Source organism: Tamandua tetradactyla, chromosome 2, assembly GCF_023851605.1.
Source record: "Tamandua tetradactyla isolate mTamTet1 chromosome 2, mTamTet1.pri, whole genome shotgun sequence".
Classification (NCBI taxonomy): Eukaryota; Metazoa; Chordata; class Mammalia; order Pilosa; family Myrmecophagidae; genus Tamandua; species Tamandua tetradactyla.
This window is the reverse complement of record NC_135328.1, coordinates 17,452,956-17,479,464: the sequence shown is the minus strand read 5'-3', so window position 1 is coordinate 17,479,464 and position 26,509 is coordinate 17,452,956. Positions and strand designations below refer to the sequence as shown.

Genomic DNA, 26,509 nt, shown 5'->3' with positions numbered 1-26,509 from the left:
CAGTCTCATAATTTATGAATAATTATCAGTAAAGTAAGTGATGATCTTGACATTGTACATCTGGTTATATTATCAAGTATCTTAGGTATTTTACAGAGTCTTCTGAATTTTGATATCTATCAAAAATAAGAATTATGCATAAGAAATTCATGGATCTAGAATCCATTCCTCATATCAAAATATAAATGTAAATTTCACTATAATTTTACAGGTCACAATTTTAAATTGTTAGACTTGGCTATTGATGAAAAGATAAATTTTGAAAAACTAGCAACCCTTGCTCTATTTTAGATAATGCCTTATGTTAGATAAAAGATCATTTTAGAAAGATGATCATCCTGAACTTGCTGAAATTGCTTTAAAATCTTTCTCCTTTCTCATCAACATACTTCTGTAAGACTGGTTTCCCTACTAGGAGTTTATTAAGGAAAAACATGGGATCTTTTAGATATTATTCCTTGTGAACAGCACTGTCATCAATCCAATCTAGAATTAGATAATTTAACAAGCAAGAAGCAAACTAATTTGTTTCATTTAAAAACTTAAAATACTGATATATGGCATTCATTCAAAGTGTGCATATAGGCATTAAATATGGAAAATCACTATTTAATTCATTACTATTTGTTTAGTTACAGTTGCAGAATAAAAACATCACAAATCTAATACCAATTATTAATTGCTTATGAGTACATTTTCAATAAAATGTAGTGTTTCACGCTTAATTTCTCAGTTACTCTGACAAGTAGAACATAAGGGGTTGGCTTAAACATAGGCATTTATTGGCTCATGGTTTCAGAGGCTAGAAGACTTGCTTCCTCCTGGGGTGAGACACGTTCCGGCTTGCCAGAAATGGTGGGTTCCTTGGCCTTCCCATCACATGGTGCTGTTCTCTCCTTTTTCTTCTGGGTTCTGTTGATTTTCAGCTTCTGCTCCTCCACATTTTTGCTTTCTCTTCATACAGCCTCCAGTAATAGGATTAACATTTTTAAGAGATCCTGTCTGCAATGGGTTCACACCCACAAAAATGGGTTACGTTAAGAACATATTTTTTTTCTGGGATTCATAGTTCACCCTTAGACCCTCAAAGACATAGTCTTCCCATACGCAAAATATAGTCATTCCATCACAATGTGCCAAAGCCTTGAGCCATTTCAGTAATAATGCTAAACACAAAGTTTTATCAAAATCAGTTACGGAACTGGTCCATCCTGGAGCAAAATTCCTCTCTGTCTGGTCAACCTGTGAAACCTGGAAAACAAGTTATTTGCGTCCAGAATACAATGGTGAGACAGAAAATGGATTGGCATTCCATTACAGAAGGGAGAAACAGGAAGGAAAACAGGGGTCACGGGTCCCAAGAAAGTCTGAAATCCAGCAGTGCAAACTCCATTAGACTTCAAGGTCTGGAATCATCTCAGGAATAGGCTTTTTCCTCTGTGCCTGCAGGTCAGCAGCCTCATGCTTTCCAGATGCATGCAGAGAGGCCATGCTCTCTTCTGAATACTCACCCTCTCTGAGTATAGGGATGGTAGCCAGGCTCTTGTGGAATGCTGGGGCATAGACCCCATCATCTCACAGCACTGGGGTGATGGGATTCCTCTAGAACATCGGGGCATAAGACCACCCCCTGCATGCATAGGGGCAAATGATCTGTCCCCTCCAAACAAAGGTATGAACTTGACCTTTTCACACACGTGGGTCCACCCGCTCTCTTGGCCTGAGGAGATCTTTTCAGTCCAGATCTTTGCTTTCTTGGTTCCCTTGAAGTAATTCTTCCTTCAATTCATCCTTTATCTGACCTTTTCAGTCCAAGCTGGTAGTAATTCTGTTCATAAAATTTTGCAGAAACTGTCTGTGTACAGTTCAAAGGGACTCAAACTATTAGACAAAAGGACTTTCCACAGGTCCTTCCTGGATAACTGCATTTCCAGTCCTGACTTCCACTAAGATGTTTGACTGGATTTGTATTCATGCACACCCTTTAGCAAAGAGTTGTTCAGTTAAACCTCACATGGAGCCCTTTCCTCTGGAGACTCATTCCTGAAAGCTAAGTGAGATCCGATAGAATTGTCTCTAGCCTGAGTTTCAGAACACACTGTCTGAATAGGCTGAGAATATTCAAAATAATAAATTTTTGGCTCCATTTTGCTTAAGAGTATAATTCTCAGATTATGTCTTTCCTCTCTCATTTCACTATAACCTACAAGGGTAAGCTAGGCTGTATATTTTCACTTAGCTTGGAAATCTAAGTATTCTGCCATTTTATAGGAAAGATTGTCATTTCCTTCTAAAGCTCATTGGATGTGCCTTTAATGTCCACATTTCTACTGACAGTTTCTTCAAAGCAATCCAGGCTTTTTTTTTTTTTTCTAAAAAGTGCCTCATAATTCTTCCAGCCTCAAACCATTACTGTATTCTAAAGCTGTTTCTACATTTTTAAGTATTTGTAATAGCAGCACTCCACTTTCCAGGGGTGGGGGGGGGGGGGCAGGGACATCTGACAGTAGGTTGTACTCTCTTAGGGCTGGAGATTCATGTCCAGGAATCCTGATTTTGGGACTGAAGATTGCAAAGCAAGGTCACAAACCTAGGACTGATCACAAAGGACAAGCTATCAAGACTGAAAGGAAAGGATATTAGACAATGGATCAAAGCAGCATAAAGAAATAAAGACCTCTAATAAAGTAACCATACAGGTAATATTAAAAGCTAATAATATTGTTTTATATTTTTTGGTCTGTAATTCCATTTTTTACTTCTTATAGGTTCTAAAATGGAAATGTATAAAAAGTAATGATAAATCTATTGTTTTGGAAATAAAATGTTTAAAGATATAATTTGTAACAAGTACAAAAAATATAAGGGGACAGAGAGGTATAGGAACAGTATATGAAATTAAGTGGTATAAAATAAAATGTGATTGTAATAGATTTAAGATGTTAAATTTTAGCCTCATGGACCACAAACAAAATACATGGAAAATATATACAGAAAAATGAGAGGGGACTCAAAATGTTACTGCAAAAATATCAAATAAACATGAAAGTAGGCATTAATGGAAAAATTTAGGGACAAAAGACATATAAGACATATGAAGGCCAAATAGAAAAATGCCAGAACAAAGTCCTACATTATCAGTAGTTACTTTAAATTTAAATGGATTAAATGCTCTGGTCAAGAGGGAGAAACTGGCAGAATGGACAAAAAGTATGATCCAACTATATGTTGTTTATACAGGACTTACTTTAAATTCAAAGACACGAGTAGGCTGAAAGTGAAAAGATGGAAAAGAATATACTATGCAAATAAATAGTAACTTTTTAAAAAAGAGCTGAGATAGCTATACTAATGTCTGATAAAACATATTTTAAATAAAAAAATTGTTATGAGGGACAAAGAAATTACTCTAGATTGTTAAAGGGGTCAATTCAAGAAGAAGACATAATTATAAATATATATGAAGTAATTGCAGAGTCCCAAAATATATGAAGAAAATATTGACAGATTTGAAGGGAGAAATTGACAGCTCTACATTAATAGTAGGAGATTTCAATACAGCACTTTCAATAATCATAGAACATCTAGACAGACAATCAATAAGGAAACAGAAGACAGGAATGATACTATAAACCAACTAGACTTAGCAGACATATATAGAATACCTCACCCAATGGTAGCACAATACACATTCTTCTCTAGTGCACATGGATCATTCTCCAGGATAGACCGTATGTTAGGTCATAAAACAAGTTGCAATACATTTAAATATATTAAAATCATAAAATGTTTCTTCTGTGACCACACTGGAATGAAGCTAGAAATAAACCACTAAGGGAGAAACAGAAAATATGTGGAAATAAAACAATGCACTCTTAGCCAGTGGGTCAAAAAAAAAAAAAAATCAAAAGGGAAATTAGGAAATTATCTTGAGGCAAATGAAAATGAAAACTATATATATCAAAACTTATGGTATACAGCAAAGGAGGTACTTAGGGGAAAATTTATAGCTCTAAATATTTACAGTTAAGAAGAAAGATCTCAAATCAGAGATCTAATCCCACAACTGGAGGATCTGATAAAAAAACAAAATAAACCCAAAGTGAGTAGAAGTAAGGAGGTAATAAAGAGACTGGAGATCAAAGAGGATCTTATCAATCTTATCAATGAGGATCTTATCAATGAGGATAAGAAAAATAATGAGAGAAGTAGTGAAATAAAAATTTGGTTTTTGAAAAATCAATAAAGTCAACAGACCTTTAGGTAGAAGGACAAAGAAAAAAAGAAAGTAGACATGAATAATTAAATCAGAAATGAAAAGGGGGATTATTACTACTGAACCCACAAAAATAAAGAGGATTATAAGAGGATAATGATGAACAACTGTTCCCCAGCAAATTATATAACCTAGATGTCCATTCCTAGAAGGAACGGACAATTTCCTAGAAAGACACAAACTTCCTACACTGACTCAAGAAGAAATAGAAGATCTCAACAGACCAATAATAAAGAGATTGAATCAGTCATCAAAAACCTCCCCAAAAGAAAAGCCCAGGATCAGATGGCTTCACTGGTAAATATTACCAAACATCCCAAGAAGAATTAATACTAATAGTGCTCAAACTCTCTCCCCAAAACTGAAGAGGTGTAATGGTTAAATCCATGTGTCAACTTGGTCAGGTTATATTGTCCAGTTGTTTGGTCAAGCAAGCACTGGTTTGATTGTTACTGTGAGTATATTCTGTGGATTTAAATCACCAGTAAATTGATTGTATCTATGGCTGATATTTTGGGGATTATTAGATATTGGCTCAGAAGTGATATTAATTCCAGAGACGCAAAATGTCACTGTGGTCAACCGTTTAGAGCAGGGACTTATGGAGGCCAGGTGATCAATAGAGTTTTGGCTTAGGTCTGTCCCACAGTGGGTCCAGCGTGTCCCTACACACATTCTGTGGTTATTTCCCCAGTTCCAGAATGCATAACTGGAACAGGCATACTTAGCAAGTGGCATAATCCCCACATTAGTTCTGTGACTTGGGGAGTAAAGGCTATTATGATAGGAAAGGCCAAATGGAAGCCAAGAAAACTTCCCTTACCCTGCAAAATAGTAACTCAAAAGCAATACTGGATTCCTGGGGGTTTGCTAGGGGATACAGCATTAAAGACTTGAAGGATGCAGGGGTGGTGATTCTCACTATATCTCCATTCAACTCTCCTAGTTGGCCTGTGCAGAATACATAGATCTTGGAGGATGACAGCGGATTATCGTAAACTTAGCTGGGTGGTGACTCCAATTGAAACTCCTGTGCCAGATGTACTATTATTACTTGAGCAAATCAACACATCCTCTAGTACTTAATATGCAGCTATTGATCTGGTAGATGCTTTTTCTCAATTGCTGTTAGTATAGACCTCCAGAAACAGTTTGCTTTCAGCTGGCAAGGCCAGTAATACACCTTCACTGTCCTATCTCAGGGGTATATCAACTCTCTAGCCCTATCTCATAATCTAGTTCACAGGGAACTTGACTTCTCTCCCTGCCACAAGACATCATAATGGTCCATTATATTGGTGATATCATGTTTATATGACCTAGTAAGCAAGAAGTAGGAACTACTCTAGACTTAAAGGTAAGGAATTTGCATGTCAGAAAATAGGAGAGAAATCCAACAAAAATTCAAGGTCCTTCCATCTCAGTGAAATTTCTAGGTATCCAGTGGTGTGGGGCATGTTGAGATATCCCTTTAAGATATAGGATAAACTATTGCACGTGGTCGCTTCTGCAACTGACAAAGAGGCACCTAGTTGGACTCTTTGGACTTTGGAGACAATACACTCCTCATTTGGGTGTGCTACTCTGGTCCATAAATCAAGTGACCCAAAAAAGCTGCTAGTTTTTAGTGGGGACTGCAAGAAGAGGAGGCTCAGCAATGGGTCCACCTCCAATAGTGCTGGAAGTGTCAGTGGCAAAAACAGATGCTGTCTGGAGCCTTTGGCAGGACCCTACATGAGAGTCACAATGCAGATTTTGGAGCAAAGCCTCGCCACCCTCTGCAGATAGCTACTCTCTTTATGAGAAAGCACATTTAGCCTGCTACCATGCCTTAGTAGAGACTGAACACTTAACCAAGGGCTACCAACTTACCATAAGACCTGAGTTGCCTATCATGGGCTGAGTATTGTCTGACCTGCCAAGTTATAAGTGGGCATGCACAGCAGCACTCCATCATAAAATGGAAGTGGTATATATGAGATAGGGGATAAGTAGGTCCTTAAAGAACAAATAAATTACATGAGGAAGTGGCCCAAATGTCCATGGCCCCCATTCCTGCCACATTACCTTCTCTTTCCCAGCCCACAGGTATGGCCTTATATAGAGTCTATGTTATGATCAACAGACTGAGGAAGAGAAAACTCAGGCCTGGTTTACAGATGATTCTGCATGATAAACAGGGACCACCCATAAGTGGACAGTTGCACCCATAAGTGGACAGTTTCCGTGGTGAAGGGAAATTCTCCCAGTGGGTGGAACTTCGAGTAGTGCACCTGGTTGTTCATTTTGCTTGAAAGAAAAAATGGCTCGAGGTGCATTTGTGTTCTAATTTACGGATAGTTGCCAATGGTTTGGCTGGATGATCATGGACTAGCAAGGAAAATGGCTGGAAAACTGGTAACAAAGACATGTGGGGAAGAGGTTTGTGGACAGACATTTCTGAGTGGGGAAAAAGATATAAAGATATTTGTATCTCATGTGAATACTTACCATGGGTAAGTTATTAATAATCAACTGGATAAGTTGACTATTTTGTGTATACCAGTTGGCCTCCTTCCCTAGCAACTCCTGTTACTGCCTAAGGAGCTCATGAGCAAAGTGGCCATTGTAGTAGGGATGGAGGTTATGTATAAGCTCAGTAACAATGGACTTCCACTCACCAAGGCTGATCTGGCTACAGCCACTGGTGAGTGCTCAATCTGTCAGCAGAAGAAACCACTACTCAGTCCTTGATATGGCACCATTCCCCAAGGTCATCAGCCTGCTACCTGGCGACAGGTTGATAATACTCGACCACTTCCATCATGGAAGGGGCAGTGTTTTTTACTAACTGGAACAGACACAATCTTCAGATAATCATTTGTCATCCCTGCATGCAATGCATCTGCCAGGACTACCATCCGTGGATTTAGTGGTCTTCTCCACCACTATGGTATTCCACATGGCATTGCCTCTGATCAAGGAATGTATTTCAGAGCAATGGAAGTGCAGGAATGGATACATCCTCATGAAATTCACTGGTCTTACCATGTTTCCCATTATCCTGAAGCAGATGGATAGAATGGTGGAATGGCCTTTTGAAGAATCAATTATGGCACCAACAAAGTGGAAATACCTTGAACGGATGGGACAACATTCTCCAGGAGGCTGTGTATGCTCTACATCAGTGTCCACTCTATGCTTCTATTTCTTCCACAGCCAGGATTGAGGGGTTCAGGAATTAAGGAATGGAAGTGGGAGTGGAACCACTCACTATTACTCCTAGTAATCCACTAGGAAACTTTAAGCTCCACTGGTCTACAGGGTTCAGTTTCAAAAGGAGGAATGCTTCCACCAAGAGACACAATAATAATTCCACTGACCTGGAAGTTAAAACTGTCACTTGGCTATTTCAGGATCCTTATGCCACTAAATCAACAGGCAAAGAAAGGAATTACTATACTGGCTGGGGTGATTGACCCTGACTATCAAAGGGAAACAGGACTGCAACTACACAACAGTGGTGAAGAAGAGTTCACTTAGAGTACAGGAGATCCCCTAGGATATCTCTTAGTACTATCTACTAAGAGTTAATGGGGAGAGTTAATGCATTTCCAGTTGTAAGCAAGACAGTTGTGCATAGTTAGGTGCAAATATGGCTGTTACTGTTTTCTAGAGATTACGTATGGTATAAGATGTTCATTGGTGCCAAGTTGACAAGAAGTAGATATGCTTGGCCAGTTGTTTGGTCAAACAAGCACTGGCCTGATTGTTATTGTATGGATGTTTTGTAGATTTAAATTTAAAAATTGATTGCATTTATGGCTGATTACCTCTATAATCAACTGAGGAGACTGCCTTCAACAATGAGAGAAGTCTCATTTAGTCAGTTGAAGGCCTTAAAAGGAGAAGTGATGATTTCAGCAGTCAGAAGAGAAAATTTCCATCTCTACTTTAGCAGGCTTCTCCTGGGGAATTCACCAAAAACCTTCATCAGAGTTCTCTGCTTGTGGCCTGTCCTAAGGAATTTGAACATGCCCGTTCCACAGTCACATGAGACAATTCTTATAAAAATCTATTAATATTCACATGATATACATATATATTTATATTCTGTTGGTTCTGTTTCCCTAGGGAACCCTGACCAATACACGAGGGAAAACTTCCTAACTCATTCTATGAGGCTAATATCACCCTAATACCAAATCCAGAAAAACATATCACAAGAAAAGAAAATTACAGACCAACATATCTTATGAATATAGATGCAAAAATCTGCAAGAAAATATTAGCAAATCAAATCCAATAGCACAATAAAAGAATTACAGACCGTATTTAGGTGGGACCTTTTCCTAGGGTGCAGGGTGACTCAACATAAAATCAATTGATGTAAAATATTATATTAATAGAACAAAGAAAAAACCCATATGTTACCTCAATTGTTGCAGAAAATGTACTTGACAAATCCAGCACCCATTCATGATAAAAACAATTAGAAAACTAGAGACAGAAGGATAATCCCTCAATATGATAAATAGCACATAAAAAAACCCCCCACAGCTAACATCATACTCAATAGTGAAAGACTGAAAGCTTTTCCTCTTAGATCAGGAACAGGCAAGAATGCCAACCGTCACCACTGTTTTTATAACATTCTACTAGAAGTTCTAGTCAAAACAGTTAGGTACAAAAAATAAACAAAAAGATGTCCTAGTAGGCTGGCATGCACATGTGCAAAAGCAGGAGCAGATCAACAGAAACATTTTTAAAAGAAGATGACCTTGACAATATTCTTAATGAAATAGTTGAAGAGCCCAACTTTGACAAAAACACTGATCAATTAAAACCTAAATCTTCAAGTAATACATCTGTGAGTTCTTCCATTCAAGGCCTTGGTAAAATCTGTAGTGTGGTGCACCTTGGTGGAAGCACTGCTCCATGTGGTACTAGAACGAATACTTCACAGAGAACATAGAACCATTCGCTTTGTATAGCCTGTGACATCTTGGTAGTAAGCTACGATGACTGTATGTGGGACAAATCATGCAATTATCTGTTTTTCAGGAACAACATGCCAGAATTCCACAAATTAAAAACAAAATTGGCTGAATCAGCCACCCTACTTAATCTAAGCGAGGAAGAAAGAGATCTGATCATTAAAATCCTTTTCTTAGCTAAGACACATTTTACACACTTGAAAACTTACTCTCGTAAGTCTAGCATTGCAACAGAACAAATCTGATAGTAGCTGAAGCTCACATTTTTGTATTAAGGACATTTTTACAGATTTTACTTCTCAATAAAAATTTTTACTCCCTTAAAAGAAAAAAAGAAACAGCATCCAAATTGGAAAGGAGGAAGTAAAACTTTACCTGTTTGCATAGATACAATCATACATACAGAAAATCTTGAAAAATTCACAACAAAGCTACTAGAGGTAATAAATGAATTCAGTAAATTGGTGGGTGTAGGCTCACCAAGCAAAAATCAATATTGTTTCTATACACTAGTAATGAACAATCTGAAGAATAAATCAAGGGAAAAAATCCATTCATAATAGCAACTAAAGGAATCAATATCTAGGAATAAATTTCACCAAGGATGTAAAGGACTTATTACATGAAAAACTAAAAAACACTGCTAAAACATGTTACAGAAGACTTAAATAAATGGAAAGACATTCTGTATTCATGCACTGGAAGACTAAATATTGAGATGACAATTCAACCCAAAGCAATTTACAGATTCAATGCAATTCCAATAAAAATTTCAATAGATGAATTTGTAGAAATGGAAAAGACAATCATCACATTCATATGGAAGGGTAAGAGGCTCTAAATAGCCTAAACCATCTTGAAATAGAAGAACAAAATCGGAAGAATCACACTTGCCAATTTAAAAACTTATCACAAAGTTACAGTAGTCAAAATAGCATGGTACTGGCACAAGAACAAGACATTTAGAACAATGGAACTGAATTCAGAGTTCAGAAATAAACCTTCACATATATGGCCAACTGATTTTGATCAAGGATGTCGAGTTCATTCAATGGGGAAAGAACAGTCTCTACAATGACTGTGATAGGAAAACTGGACCTCCATATGCAAAAGAAATAAGGTGGACCCATAAGTCACACCATATACAAAAATAAACTCAAAATGGATCAAAACCAAATATAAGAACTGAAGCTATAAAATCCTTAGAAGAAAAAACAGGGAAGCATTTTAGGACCTTGTCTTAGGCAAGACTTTATTCTAAAAACACAAGTAACAAAAGAAAAAATAGAGAAATAGGACTTCAGCAAAACTAAAAACTTTCGTGCATCAAAGGACTTCATTATGAAAGTAAAAAGACAACTTCCAGAATGGCAGGAAATACTTGAAAACCACATATTTGAAAAGGGTTTTGTATCCATATATAAACAAATCCTACAACTTGACAACAAAAAGACAAACCACCTGATTAAAAAACCACAAACTTTCGGTTACAGATGGTGGTGATGGTATTACAATATTGTAAATGTTAATTACCAGCAATGAATTATTTATTTGAATGTGGCTAAAAGGGAACATAATATAGGAATTTACAAAACAAACAAATCATCTATATTGTAAATGATGTACTATAGTTAATATGATGTACTATAGTTATTTTTTTAATGATGTAAATGATATATGTACTATAGTTAATTTTTTGAAAATGTTCTTTCATGAATTGTATTTTATGCATGATTTTTCTGTAAATCTACAACTTCACTAAAAAAAACATGGGCAATGGACTCAAATAGACATTTCTCCAAAGAATACATACAAATGGACAAAAAGCACATGAAAACATGTACATCATCATTAGCTATTAGGGAAATGCAAATGAAAACCACAATGAAATACCATTTTATGCCGACTGGAATGCACACTATTAAAAACATAGAAAATTACAAGTGCTGGAGAGGATGTAGAGAAATAGGAATACTCATTCATTGTCAGCGGGAATGTAAGATGGTGCAGCTGCTATGGAAGACAGAAAGTAAACTACAGGATTATAATCCTACTTCTAGGTATATACCCAAAAGAATTGAAAGTAGGGAACCGAATAAAGATTTTCACAATGATGTTCATAGTGGAATTATTCACAACTGCCAAAAGATGGAAGCAACCCAAGTGCCCATTAACCAACAAATGGACAAAGAAAATGTGGCATGTACACATACACACACACACACACACACAATGGAATATTCGGTTGTATAAAGGAATGGAGTTTTGATACATGACACAGCATGGCTGAACCATAAAGACATCATGTTGAGTGAAATAAGCTAGGCAACAATGGACACATCTCACTGATATGAGGTAGAATAAGCAAATTCATACAGTCAGAAACCAGAATACAGTTAACCAGAGGCTAAGGCAGGGGCAGAGAAAAGGGAATCGATGCATATTTGATACAGAGTTTGTGTTGGGGATGGTGGAAAAGTTTTGGTAATGGATGGTGGAGATGGTTACACAACATTGTGAATGTAATTTACACCAATGAATTATATAAGTGAATGTGTTTAAAGGTGAAAATTTAGTTTGTATATATGTTACTGGTATAAAAGATTTTAAGAAATCCATAGGCCTGTATAACACAGTGAACCCTAATGTGATCTATGGGTTACATATATAACAATAATATACAGTATAATAATTATATATAGTATAATAACATTATTTCATCAATTGTAACAAAGGTACTAAACTAATGTAAACAAATGTAAAGAGTTAATAATAGAGGCATAAATCAGAACTGTATTTTCTGCATGATTTTCTGTAAACCTACAATTTCTCTAAAAAAAGTTTTTTTTTTAAATTCAAGTAAACAGAAGAAAAAAAAGAAAACAGAAGATGACAGATCCTAACAAGAAATGCCAGAGTAGATATTATAACCAAAAAGAAGCTAATAATATTTGTTTTATAGCTAATGTTTATTGACAGTATCTTATGCTTTGGGCACTGTTTATACTCTTATTTAATCTTCAAAGACTCTATTCTTCCTTTTTTACATATGAGAAAATTGAGACATAAGAGGAGTTAAGCAATTTACCCAAGAACAGAACTAGTAAGTGGTGTCTTCTAAATTTAAACCCAAGCAGTCTGATACCAAAGCCCAGGCCATTAAAGCACTATGCAGTAGCCACCAGAAGTCTAAACATCTTTAGCTTAACTAGGTATCAACTACTGGATTTGATTTTGTAGTCGGACAGACCTGAGTTTGAATTCTAGTTCTATCACTTGGACCTTGGAGAAAATTTTCAGCTTCCTGACTTCAGTTTCTTCATCTGTAAAAAGATACCACCTCCCACATGTGGCTGCACTGAGGATAAAATAACTGAATTTAGTGAAATACTTTCCTGGTGTGCATGTAGATTTGGAATTGTTTTACCATGTGTGTGGGTGGTAATTTAAGCATTCTTCCTTGAGCTTTCACAGTAAAAAAGAAGTATTTGCCTTCTGCTCTTGTGCGCCCTTGATTTTGAAAATCCATCACCTTGTTTTTGTCTTGTGTATCCACTTCTCCTGGTGCCATAAATTTTAACAGAAGCGCCAAACACTTAGGGTTCTTGTGTCGGGTCGTCAAGTGCAAAGGAGTCATCTCTTCTAAGTCCTTCTGCATCCAGTTTGCTCTGCGTGTGAGTAAGAGTTTCATGAAACGATAATTTCCCTAAATAAAACACAAGAGACAGTAAGAAGATACTTAGTTTGCCACAAAAAACTTTAAATTTTAAAATGTTTTAAGAATTTTAATTATTCTGTTAGAATGATAATTTTCAGAGAAAGTAATAAAAGGAAGAATACTTATAATTCCTCTACTCTAAGATGTCAATTGTTTTCCTTTTCTGTGTTTCCTTCCAACCATTTACTAAATGCATGTAGTTTACATAATGGCTGGTCAATATTTCATTATGTTATGGCAACATGTTCTGTTTAAATTAGTAGATATTTCAATGTTTCCAATATTTTGCTTATATAGGAAATACTGCTAGTATACTTTTTTCACAAAGTTGTATTCTTCTTAATTTTTTCAAAAGGATGTTAGAAGTAATCAAATTACTAGAACAATGGAGTTTGTACATTTTAAGGTTTTGGATGTACTTCCAAACTGCTGTCTAGTAGCAGCAACAACTGGGTAAAGTAAGCACTGCTTTTTAAACCCAACTTTATAGGTAAGGGAACTGAAATTCAAAGGGCTTACCTGTTTTGTTCACAGTCATCTGGTTAGTAATGTGTGTGTGGTTAGTTTTCTTGAAGAGACTATAAATTGTTTCTACCTTACTTGTACCAGAGAACTATTCACTAGACAAGTAACATAGAGACAGTTTATTCAAGCTTTGAGTCCCAGACTCAAAAGGTCAACTAAATACCAAATCCAGAGGTTACTGTAGGTCTGTCTATTTGCAGCCAATACTTTCCATAACAAGTAAGCTTTGCAACTTGTTTAGAATCAACCCATCTGGATAAAGAAGCTTAGCTACAAGGGCTGAATGAATGCAGTGGTGGGGATCCAGGCTAACCGTTACATAATGTGGTAGTTAGAGTCAGGTGTCAATTTGGCCAGATGAAGGAAGGTGCCTAGTTCTATTGCTGTGGACATGAGCCAATAGCATGTGAACCTCATCTGTTGCTGATTACATCTGCAGTCAGCTAGGAGGCATGCCTGCTGCAATGAATGATGCTTGATTTAATTGGCTGGTGCTTAAATGAGAGAGCTTAAGGTAGCACAGCCCAAGCAGCTCAGCATACCTCATCTCAGCACTCGCAGCTCAGCACTCGCAGCTCAGCCCAGGCCTTTGGAGATACAGAAAGGAATCACCCTGAAAGCTGTTGGAATCCAGAGGCCTGGAGAGAAGGTCAGCAGAGATCGCCCTGTGCCTTCCCATGTAAGCAAGAACTTCAGTTGAAAGTTAGCTGCCTTTCCTCTGAAGAACTATATGTTAACTAACCCCCTTTTATTGAAAGCCAATCTGTCTCTGGTGTGTTGCATTCTGAAACAAAGCAAAACCCTGTATAAATAGTTCTTTGGAGATCTTTCCTGAGACCCAGTTTCATATTTCCAATTCTGATTGGAATCTTCTATATACTTGGCAACAGACGCTTCAAAGTTAACGTGACCAAATCGTATCACATGATTTAAGTTCTCTGCCTACTTCATGCGTTATCTTTCTCTCCCAATTCTGATTATAATGGCAACTATTATAATAGTTCTAAATGCAACTATTCCTGAAACCTTCATTCTGGTCTCCAACAGAACCACTTGTATTTCAGCCTGACTTTTCTGAAACAGCTCCATTTCTTTTTTTTGTTTTTCAATGTTGGATCTCACAGCCTGCTTTGGGATTCTGAAATCAAGGTCTTCGTCATTTCAGAGACTTAAAAAGAAAAAGCAGTAACACAGACTTGGGACACAGAATCAGAAAACCCCAGCTCCAGCATTTTCTTGCTGTTTTTTTTGTAAATTTATGTTATTTCCTTATACTTACAACTATGTCACAGGTTGCTCCACCTCTAAAATAGCTAATTTAAACATTTCTCTCTGCTTCAAATCTTTAGTACATTATTTTAGTCCCTCTCTTGCTTCCTTCTCTGTCCCTTTCCTTGCAGCCACCGTACAAAGCCCCATACCCAGATGAACTTAGTACCTTGCTTTCTTCACATCCCACACTCAGGCAGCCAAGCAATTCTGGAGTTAAATATCATTAAGAGGAACAGGTGGAAACCGCCAGAAATTCATGATCACCAACTTCATGGGGTGCTCAAAAATGTCCTGAATGTCTACCCCATGTCTCTCTTCTCCATGCCCTCCTATTCTCTACATCTCTTTCAAATCTCTTCTCGCCTCAAACCTTTTCCACTTGTATCCTCAGCAGGACAGGATATTACCTCTCTTACAGAGAAACAGAAGATTTAGCCCTGGACTCCCTCAACTCCCCATCACCAAATGCATAAACACCTGTATCTGTACTTTCCTCACTCCCTTCCATCTAGAGCTGCGTGGACCTACACCCCACCTCATCTCCCTGCTCAGAAGCCTCACGTGGCCACAGGAGATTTCTTCTAAATATTCCACTGCTCCCTCTTTAGACTTTAAAAACCAACCTTATGGAGATATAATTTACATATAATAAAATATATCCCTTTTAGGGGTACAGTTTGACAAGTGTTTACAAATGTACATCTCCATGTAACTAACTACCAGCACCCCTAAAAGTTCCATTGTATCCCTTTACAATTAACCCCAAAAACCTCCTACCCTAGGCAACTACTGATCTGTTTTCTGTCAAAATAGAATAGATTTACCTTTTCTAGAATTTCATATAAATGGAATTATACAGCAAAAAAAAAAAAAGGGTAAAGATAAGAAAGAACAAGAGTAGGAAACAGGGACCCACAAAAGTGTATGAGTGTCTATATTAGACAGGGAGACTTCACATGGACTGAAAAGAAACTGACAGGTATAGTAAAGAAATATTTTACCCTATCTTCCAAATTATTGGCTCTGAATAAAATGGATGCTTTTTAGTGATGGACCAACCTGTATGCCTTGTTGGTTGTAGAGGATTTACAATGAAATAACTTATCCTGCCTGCTCCTTTTCATTTATTCACTCACTTTACACATATTTTTAAGCATCTACTACGTGTTTACTAGGTATTGGAGATCCTTTAGTGAATGAATCTAATAGGTCTCTGTCCTCATAGGGCTCACAGTCTAGGTGGGGAAGACAAACATTGTATTAGTCTGCTGACTACTGCAAATAAATGCAATGGGATCACACCCTAGGAAGCCCTCATCTAATTTGAGGGGACTCAGGAAGACTTCTTGGAGGATGTTATATTAAAGCTAATGTCCAAAAAGTGAGTAGTAGTTGGAGAAGATCAGGGAAAGAGCATTATAGATAAAAGGAGCAGTATGGGCAAATATTATAAGGTGAGAAAGAACATAGGAATTTAAAAGACTTCTAAAAATAGAGCTGTGGTTATAGTGAATGTAGAGAAGAAAGAAGATCAAGTTGGAGATGTAGGTAGGGGGCAGCTTATACTTTGATCCTCTCTCTTCCTGGCCTCTTCATCAATATCTACTCAATAACCAAGTGCTGTAGAATCTCCCTTACTAAGTTTCAGGCCTACATCTACTCGATTCCCTTCCACTGTCACTACTCGTTTCAGGCCTTCATTATACTCACCTGAACGATTACTGCTAAAGTCACTTAACTGGTTCTCCTGTCTCTATTTTTTCCCCCCTGCAAACCATCCTTCATATAGTCAAAGGAGCAACCTTCTGAAAGGTTGCTGAATCTAATACTCATTCTTCTTCTTGAATTAAAAAAAAGAAAGTCAGTGGACATCCATAATCCCTAAGATAAAATCCAAACATTTCACCTAGCATTCAAGTTCCTATTTAATGAAAGAAAGGACATCTTTCTGTTTTGTAGTCTTTTCGGAGAATCAGTATTTGCTTTTGTTCTCTTTTGTTTATTTTTTATACATTTTCGTCCTTTGTTATTTCCTTTTCTTTACTTCTTTGGAATATTCTAGTTTTTCTAACTTCTAAAGTTGGATGCTTAACCCATTAATTTTCAGTTTCTTTTTTTTCTTAATTTATTTAGTTGCATCCCATAAGTTTTTTTATTAATTAAAAAATTAACTAACAACATTTAGAAATCATTCCATTCTACATATACAATCAGTAATTTCCAATATCATCACAAGATGCATATTCATCATTTCTTAGTACATTTGCATCGATTTAGAAAAAGAAATAAAAAGACAACAGAAAAAGAAATAAAATGATAATAGAGAGAAAGAAATAAAAATAAAATAATAAAAAAAACTATACCTCAGATGTAGCTTCATTCAGTGTTTTAACATAATTACATTACAATTAGGCAGTATTGTGCTGTCCATTTCTGAGATTTTGTATCCAGTCCTGTTGCACAGTCTGTATCCCTTCAGCTCCAATTACCCATTATCTTACCCTATTTCTATCTCCTGATGGTCTCTGTTACCAATGACATATTCCAAGTTTATTCTCGAATGTCGGTTCACATCAGTGGGACCATACAGTATTTGTCCTTTAGTTTTTGGCTGGATTCACTCAGCATAATGTTCTATGGTCCATCCATGTTATTACAAGCTTCATAAGTTTATTCTGTCTTAAAGCTGCATAATATCCCATCATATGTATATACCACAGTTTGTTTAGCCATTCTTCTGTTGATGGACATTTTGGCTGTTTCCATCTCTTTGCAATTGTAAATAACGCTGCTATAAACATTGGTGTGCAAATGTCCGTTTGTGTCTTTGCCCTTAAGTCCTCTGAGTAGATACCTAGCAATGGTATTGCTGGGTCGTATGGCAATTCTATATTCAGCTTTTTGAGGAACCGCCAAACTGCCTTCCACAGTGGTTGCAGCATTTGACATTCCCACCAACAGTGGATAAGTGTGTCTCTTTCTCCACATCCTCTCCGGCACTTGTCATTTTCTGTTTTGTTGATAATGGCCATTCTGGTGGGTGTGAGATGATATCTCATTGTGGTTTTGATTTGCATTTCTCTAATGGCCAGGGACATTGAGCATCTCTTCATGTGCCTTTTGTCCATCTGTATTTCATCTTCTGAGAGGTGTCTGTTCAAGTCTTTTTCCCATTTTGTAATTGAATTGGCTGTCTTTTTGTTGTTGAGTTGAACAACCTCTTTATAAATTCTGGATACTAGACCTTTATCTGATATGTCGTTTCCAAATATTGTCTCCCATTGTGTAGGCTGTCTTTCTACTTTCTTGATGAAGTTCTTTGATGCACAAAAGTGTTTAATTTTGAGGAGCTCCCATTTATTATTTCTTTCTTCAGTGCTCTTGCTTTAGGTTTAAGGTCCATAAAACCACCTCCAATTGTAAGATTCATGAGATATCTCCCTACATTTTCCTCTAACTGTTTTATGGTCTTAGACCTAATGTTTAGACCTTTGATCCATTTTGAGTTAACTTTTGTATAGGGTGTGAGAAACGGGTCCTCTTTCATTCTTTTGCATATGGATATCCAGTTCTCTAGGCACCATTTATTGAAGAGACTGTTCTGTCCCAGGTGAGTTGGCTTGACTGCCTTATCAAAGATCAAATGTCCACAGATGAGAGGGTCTATATCTGAGCACTCTATTCGATTCCATTGGTCGATATATCTATCTTTATGCCAGTACCATGCTGTTTTGACCACTGTGGCTTCATAATATGCCTTAAAGTCAGGCAGTGCAAGACCTCCAGCTTTGTTTTTTTTCCTCAAGATACTTTTAGCAATTTGGGGCACCCTGCCCTTCCAGATAAATTTGCTTATTGGTTTTTCTATTTCTGAAAAATAAGTTGTTGGGATTTTGATTGGTATTGCGTTGAATCTGTAAATCTATTTAGGTAGAAATGACATCTTAACTATATTTAATCTTCCAATCCATGAACATGGTACGCCCTTCCATCTATTTAGGTCGTCTGTGATTTCTTTTAACAGTTTTTTGTAGTTTTCTTTGTATAGGTCTTTTGTCTCTTTAGTTAAATTTATTCCTAAGTATTTTATTCTTTTAGTTGCAATTGTAAATGGAATTCGTTTCTTGATTTCCCCCTCAGCTTGTTCATTACTAGTGTATAGAAATGCTACAGATTTTTGAATGTTGATCTTGTAACCTGCTACTTTGCTGTACTCATTTATTAGCTCTAGTAGCTTTGCTGTGGATTTTTCAGGGTTTTCGACGTATAGTATCATATCATCTGCAAACAGTGATAGTTTTACTTCTTCCTTTCCAATTTTTATGCCTTGTATTTCTTTTTCTTGTCTAATTGCTCTGGCTAGAACCTCCAACACGATGTTGAATAACAGTGGTGATAATGGACATCCTTGTCTTGTTCCTGATCTTAGGGGGAAAGTTTTCAATTTTTCCCCATTGAGGATGATACTAGCTGTGGGTTTTTCATATATTCCCTTTATCATTTTAAGGATTCCCTTGTATTCCTATCCTTTGAAGTGCTTTCAACAGGAAAGGATGTTGAATCTTGTCAAATGCATTCTCTGCATCAATTGAGATGATCATGTGATTTTTCTGCTTTGATTTGTTGATATGGTGTATTACATTAATTGATTTTCTTATGTTGAACCATCCTTGCATACCTGGGATGAATCCTACTTGGTCATGATGTATAATTCTTTTAATGTGTTGCTGGAATCGATTTGCTGGAATTTTGATGAGGATTTTTGCATCTATATTCATTAGAGAGATTGGTCTGTAGTTTCTTTTTTTGTGATATCTTTGCCTGGTTTTGGTATGAGGGTGATGTTGGCTTCATAGAATGAATTAGGTAGCTTTCCCTCCACTTCAATTTTTTTGAAGAGTTTGAGCAGGGTTGGTACTAATTCTTTCTGGAATGTTTGGTAGAATTCACATGTGAAGCTGTCTGGTCCTGGACTTTTCTTTTTGGGAAGCTTTTGAATGACTGATTCAATTTCTTTACTTGTGATTGGTTTGTTGAGGTCATCTATTTCTTCTTGAGTCAAAGTTGGTTGTTCATGCCTTTCTAGGAACCTGTCCATTTCATCTACATTGTTGTATTTATTAGCATAAAGTTGTTCATAGTATTCTGTTATTACCTCCTTTAGTTCTGTGAGGTCAGTGGTTATGTCTCCCCTTCCATTTCTGATCTTATTTATTTGCGTCCTCTCTCTTCTTTTTGTCAATCTTGCTAAAGGCCCATCAATCTTGTTGATTTTATCATAGAACCAACTTCTGGTCTTATTGAGTTTTTCTATTGTTTTCATGTTCTCAATTTCATTTATTTCTGCTCTAAATTTCTTTCCTTTTGCTTGCTTTGGGGTTAGTTTGCTGTTCTTTCTCCAGTTCTTCCAAGTGGACAGTTAATTCCCGAATTTTTGCCCTTTCTTCTTTTTTGATATAGGCATTTAGGGCAATAAATTTCCCTCTTAGCACTGCCTTTGCTGCGTCCCATAGGTTTTGATATGTTGCGTTTTCATTTTCATTCGCCTCGAGATATTTACTAATTTTTCTTGTAATTTCTTCCTTGACCCACTGGTTGTTTAAGAGTGTGTTGTTGAGCCTGCATGTATTTGTGAATTTTCTGGCACTCTGCCTATTATTGATTTCCAACTTCATTTCTTTATGATCGGAGAAAGTATTGTGTATGATTTCAATCTTTTTAAATTTGTTGAAACTTGCTTTGTGACCCAGCATATGGTCTATCTTTGAGAATGATCCATGAGCACTTGAGAAAAAGGTGTATCCTGCTGTTGTGGGGTGTAATGTCCTATAAATGTCTGTTAAGTCTAGCTCATTTATTGTAATATTCAAATTCTCTGTTTCTTTATTGATCCTCTGTCTAGATGTTCTGTCCATTGATGAGAGCGGGGAATTGAAGTCTGCAGCTATTATGGTAGATGTGTCTATTTCCCTTTTCAGTATTTGTAGTGTATTCCTCACGTATTTTGGAGCATTCTGATTTGGTGCATAAATATTTATGATTGTTATGTCTTCTTGTTTAATTGTTCCTTTTATCAGTAGATAGTATCCTTCTTTGTCTCTTTTAATTGTTTTACATTTGAAGTCAAATTTGTTGGATATTAGTATAGCTACTCCTGCTATTTTCTGGTTGTTGTTTGCATGAAATATCTTTTCCCAACCTTTCACTTTCAACCTATGTTTATTTGAGTCTAAGATGTGTTTCCTGTAGACAGCATATAGAAGGATCCTGTTTTTTAATCCATTCTGCCAGTCTATGTCTTTTGATTGGGGAATTCAGTCCATTAACATTTAGTGTTATTACTGTTTGCGTAATACTTTCCTCTACCATTTTGCCTTTTGTATTATATATATCATATCTAATTTTCCTTCTTTCTACACTCTTCTCCACACCTCTCTCTTGTGTCTTTTCATATCTGACTCTAGTGCTCCCTTTAGTATTTCTTGCAGAGCTGGTCTCTTGGTCACAAATTCTCTCAGTGACTTTTTGTCTGAAAATGTTTTAATTTCTCCCTCATTTTTGAAGGACAATTTTGCTGGATATAGGAGTCTTGGTTGGCAGTTTTTCTCTTTTAGTAATTTAAATATATCATCCCACTGTCTTCTAGCCTCCATGGTTTCTGCTGAGAAATCTACACATAGTCTTATTGGGTTTCCCTTGTATGTGATGGATTGTTTTTCTCTTGCTGCTTTCAAGATCCTCTCTTTCTCTTTGACCTCTAACATTCTAACTAGTAAGTGTCTTGGAGAACGCCTATTTGGATCTATTCTCTTTGGGGTGCGCTGCACTTCTTGGATCTGTAATTTTAGGTCTTTCATAAGAGTTGGGAAATTTTCAGTGATAATTTCTTCCATTAGTTTTTCTCCTCCTCTTCCCTTCTCTTCTCCTTCTGGGACACCCACAACACGTATATTTGTGTGCTTCATATTATCATTCAATTCCCTGAGCCCCTGCTCAAATTTTCCCATTCCCATTCTTTTCCCTGTAGTTTCTGTTTCTTTTTGGATTTCAGATGTTCCATCCTCCAGTTCACTAATTCTAACCTCTGTCTCTTGAAATCTACCATTGTAGGTTTCCATTGTTTTTTTCATCTCTTCTACTGTATCTTTCATTCCCATAAGTTCTGTGATTTGTTTTTTCAGACTTTCCATTTCTTCTTTTTGTTCATCCCTTGCCTTCTTCATGTCCTCCCTCAATTTATTGATTTGGTTTTTGAAGAGGTTTTCCATTTCTGTTCGTATATTCAGAATTAGTTGTCTCAGCTCCTGTATCTCATTTGAACTACTGGTTTGTTCCTTTGACTGGGCCATATCTTCAGTTTTCCTGGTGTGATTTGTGATTTTTTGCTGGCGTCTGGACATTTAATCAGATTTCCCTGAGTGTGAGACCCAGTAGGTTGAAATACTTTCCTGTGAAGTCTCTGGGCTCTGTTTTTCTTATCCTGCCCAGTATGTGGCGTTTGTCTGTCTGTGGGTCCCACTAGCAAAAGATGTTGTGGCTCCTTTAACTGTGGAAGGCTCTCCCTGCTGGGTGCATGGTGGAGACAGAGGAAAGGGTGTAGGCTGGTTTTAATGGCTTCAAATTGCGAAGTCCTGGGATCTGAATTCCTTGAGAGAGGGATTCCACCTGAGTTGCATTTCACCCCTCCCATGGGGAAGGTTCAGGAAAAGCAGCCTGTTTCTGTGTTTGGGGCAGTTGCAACCTGTGGAATCCTGGTGCTGAGTCCAGAGGCGACCAAGCCTCCATAGAAACAGCTGCAGAAGGCTCTGTTTCACCCCCTTTCCTCTTTTTCAGTTAGCCCAATCGGCGACTTCTGCCTTGATCAGTTTCGCCTGAGCTGGGGGCCTATTTTTAGTACTCAGAATTTGTTTATTAATGCCACTATTGGTGTTTGGTTGGACTCAGTCCCTGCTACTGTTGGAGACTCTTTCCTTTCCCTCCGGGAAGCTGCCTGTGGGGGAGGGGCACCGGTCTTCAGCCATTGCAGCTTGGGGAACTCGCTGATCTGAGCCTTGCGGCCAGTCCAGGAAGTCGCCTGCGAGGGAGGGGTGCCGGCCACCGGCCGCCGCGGCTTGGGGAACTCGCCTCACCGAGACTCTCAGCCATCCAGGAAGCCACCCGTGAGGGAGGGGCGCTGGCCGCCAGCCGCCGTGGTCCGGGGAAGTGCGCGCCGCTCAGGGAACTCACCACTGCGGAGTCTCGCAGCTGGTCCAGCCGGTCCAGACTAGGGTACGCTGTGTGTGTGGTCTCTGTCGTGGCTCCGGGAGCTGTTCTGTACTGTTTCTGGTTATTTAGTAGTTGTTCTGGAGGAGGAACTAAGACACGCGCACCTTACTAAGCTGCCATCTTGGCCCCGATCTCCATCCCATAAGTTTTAACATGTAGACTTTTCATGATACGTCAGTGTAAAATATATTATTTCCATTTATATTTCTTCACTGGATCATAAAATATTCCATAGTAAGTTCTGAAATTTCTAAACATTTTTTTTCATATATTAAAACTGTTCTCTAATTTTCAACACTGAGTTAGAGAACAGTCGGTATGGTATCAATTCTTAATTTAAGATTAGCGTTGAGAACTAGAATGTGGTCAATTTTTCTAAATATCCCATGTGTACTTGAAATGAATGTGTATTTTCTTATTTATATGGTTCATTAAGTTTGTAACTGGTATAATTAAAGTCTCATTAGTTTTAATCTGTTTTAAAAATCTCTGAGAGACATATCAATAAATCATACTGAGAAACAGATTTGTTCATTCTTTCTTATAGTTCTGTAACTGTTTGGATATAATTTTATCATTGTGGCAGTTATTGCTAATTGGGTAGAAGACCATATCTCATCTCCTTTCTCTCTTGCTGCTTCCCACTCCAGATTCTGGAATTCAAATATTTGCTCTTCCAACCTTCTTTGGGGTTAAAGGTGGCCATGTAACACGTTCTAGGGGATGAGATTGAGGAATAAATATTTTGAGAAAGCTTTTAGGAAATCATCCAGGAGGAATTTACTTTCCTGACAAAAAGGGACAGATGTAGCTGGAATAGCCCTTCTACTCCCTTTTCCCTTCTGTGACCAGGAGGCAATAGACATGAAAGAAAGCTAAAAGCATTTTGATATGCTAGTGCTAACATCATTTCTTGGAACAGAAATGTTTTTATTACATCATCATTCTTTGATGACAGCTTAAGTGGGTAACAAATTCTAGCTTAACAGTTATTTTCCCTCAGTGCTGTTTTTTGGTCTCTACTGATACTGTCAAGATGTTCATTATGAGTCTAATACCAGTCTTTATATGATAGGTAAATTATCTTTTTCTTCTCTGATTATTTTAAAGATTATTCTCTTTGTCCTTAGTGTTCTGTGGTTTTACTACAATACATCTAAAGGAGGATTTATTTTTCATTTATCCTTTTTGAGACTGGTCAGGCTTCGTTCCTCTGAGGATTCATGCCCTTCGTTAGTTTTGGGAAATTCTCAGCCATTATGTTTTTGAATAAGAATGTGTTGATCTTCTAATCATGTTCTCAATATTTCTCAGCTTCTCTTTCACTTTTCCATTTCTTTTTTGCTCTTTTCTGCATTTTTCTAATCTATTTCCAACTTTTTTTAGTCTTTCTTTAATTGTATTTGACATGTTTAAGTCTGCCCATTGAGTTTTAAAAATTTCATGACTGTTTTTATTTCTAGAAGTTATTTCTTAAAAAAACCAGTGGGTCAACAGAGAACTTGCTAGAGAAATCAGTAGCTATCTGAAGACAAATGAAAATAAGAATACAACATATCAGAACTTATGAGATGTGGCAAAGGCTGTGATGAGAGGGAAATTTATTGCCCTAAGTGCCTATATTAAAAAAAAAGAAAGAGCAAAAATCAAGGACTTAATAGTTTACCTGGAGGAACTTGAGAAAAAACAACAAACTAACCCCAAAGCAAACAGAAGAAGAGAAATAAAGATTAAAGCAGAGTTAAATGAATGGGAGAACAAAAGAATAATAGAAGGAATCAATAAAACCAAAAGTTGGTTCTTTGAGAAACTCAATAAAATCGATGGGCCATTAGCAAGACTGACAAAGGAAAAAAGAGGATTCAAATAAACAAAATCAGAAATGAGAAGGGGTGTGTTACTACAGACCCAGAAAAAATAAAAGAAATCATAAGAGTATACTATAGAAGTTATTTGGTTATATTTCTTGTGCTTACAGTGTCTTCTTTTGTGCTGGTTTGAAAGGAAGTATGCCCCCTAAGAAAAGCCATGTTTTAATATAAATCTCATTTCTTAAAGGCAGAATAATCCTTATTCAGTACTGTGTCACCATGTGCCTTCTCACTTGAGAGAGAAACCCTGAACTTCATCGGCCTTCTTGAACCAAGGTATCTTTCCCTGGATGCCTTTGATTAGACATTTCTATAGACTTGTTTTAATTGGGACATTTTCTCAGCCTTAGAACTGTAAACGTGCAACTTATTAAATTCCCCTTTTGAAAAGCCATTCCATTTCTGGTATATTGCATTCCGGCAGCTAGCAAACTAGAACAGATTTTGGTACCAGGAGTGGGGTGCTGCAGCTGCAGTTTGCAAATACCAAACATGTTGGAACGGCTTTTTAAATGGATAAGGGGAAGATTCTGGAAGAGTTGTGAGAAGGTTGATAGAGAAGGCCTACAATGCTTTGGAGAGACTGTTGATAGAAATGTGGACTCTAAAGATACCTCTGATGAGGACTTAGAAAGAAGTGAGGCATGTGTTATTGAAAACTGGAAGGAAGGTGATCCTTGTTTTAAAATGGCAGATAATCTGGCAAAGTTGACTAATGGTATTGGCTGGAAGGCAGATTTTAAAAGCCATGAACTTGGATATTTAGCAGAAGAGATCTACAAATTAAATGTCATGCCGCCTCAGACCTTGGAGAAGGTGAAGCACGTTTCTTGGGGTTGGGGGAGAGCCTGGCTGCCACCACATGGAGGGGTTGAGCGTGTGCCCTGGAGATGGCAGAGAACCTGGGTGCGGCCCCGATGCTTGGAGATGGTGGAGCCGAGAGAAATGTTGTCTCCCCAATATCCCCCAAGGTTGCATTCAGAGAGAGGCAGGCATAAGCATTTGGAAAGGGTGGGACTGCCACTTTCTAAAGCCTTGAGGATAAATGAGTCTCAGACTTTGAAATCTAATGGACTTTGCCCTGTGGGTTTTCGAAACTGTATGGGTCCGGTGACCCCTGTGTTCCTTCCTCCCTATGGAAATGTGTCTGTGTATCCTGTGAATGTTCCTCCTTTATATGTTGGCAGCAAATAACTTGCTATGAGTTTTCAAAGGTCCAGAGCAAATGGAGAAAATTTTGCCTTAGGACAGATCATGTCTGTAACTGACTTGATGAGATTTTATACTGTCTCTAATTTTGTACTTCATCGTATTGCTACTGATAGGTTTAAGGATTTCTGATGTTGTTATGAAATTAATGTATTTTGTGTATGTTGAAAACATGTCTTTTTTAGGGGCCAGAGGGTGGAATGTGCTGGTTTGAAAGGAAGTATGCCCCCTAAGAAAAGACATGTTTTAATATAAATCTCATTTCTTAAAGGTAGAATAATCCCTATTCAGTACTGTATATTTGAAACTGTAATGAGATCATCTCCCTGGTTGATGTGATTTAGTTCAGAATGGTTGTTAAACTGGATTAGGGGATGACATGTCTCCACCCATTTGA

General features: G+C 37.3%; 1 protein-coding gene across 6 annotated transcripts in view; it reads right to left on the bottom strand.

Moving 5' to 3' along the window:
* INVS (inversin) overlaps positions 1–26,509 on the bottom strand; it is a 224,476-nt gene that overhangs the window by 61,286 nt on the left and 136,681 nt on the right. For 5 of the 6 annotated variants that reach the window (XM_077140262.1, XM_077140265.1, XM_077140254.1 and 2 more), the window contains exon 4: positions 12,785–12,958. The exons of the other annotated variant lie outside the window; for it this stretch is intronic. In XM_077140262.1, the coding sequence (XP_076996377.1) occupies positions 12,785–12,958 (174 nt within the window). The remainder of the gene's footprint in view (positions 1–12,784; positions 12,959–26,509) is intronic. 6 annotated transcript variants of the gene reach the window in all.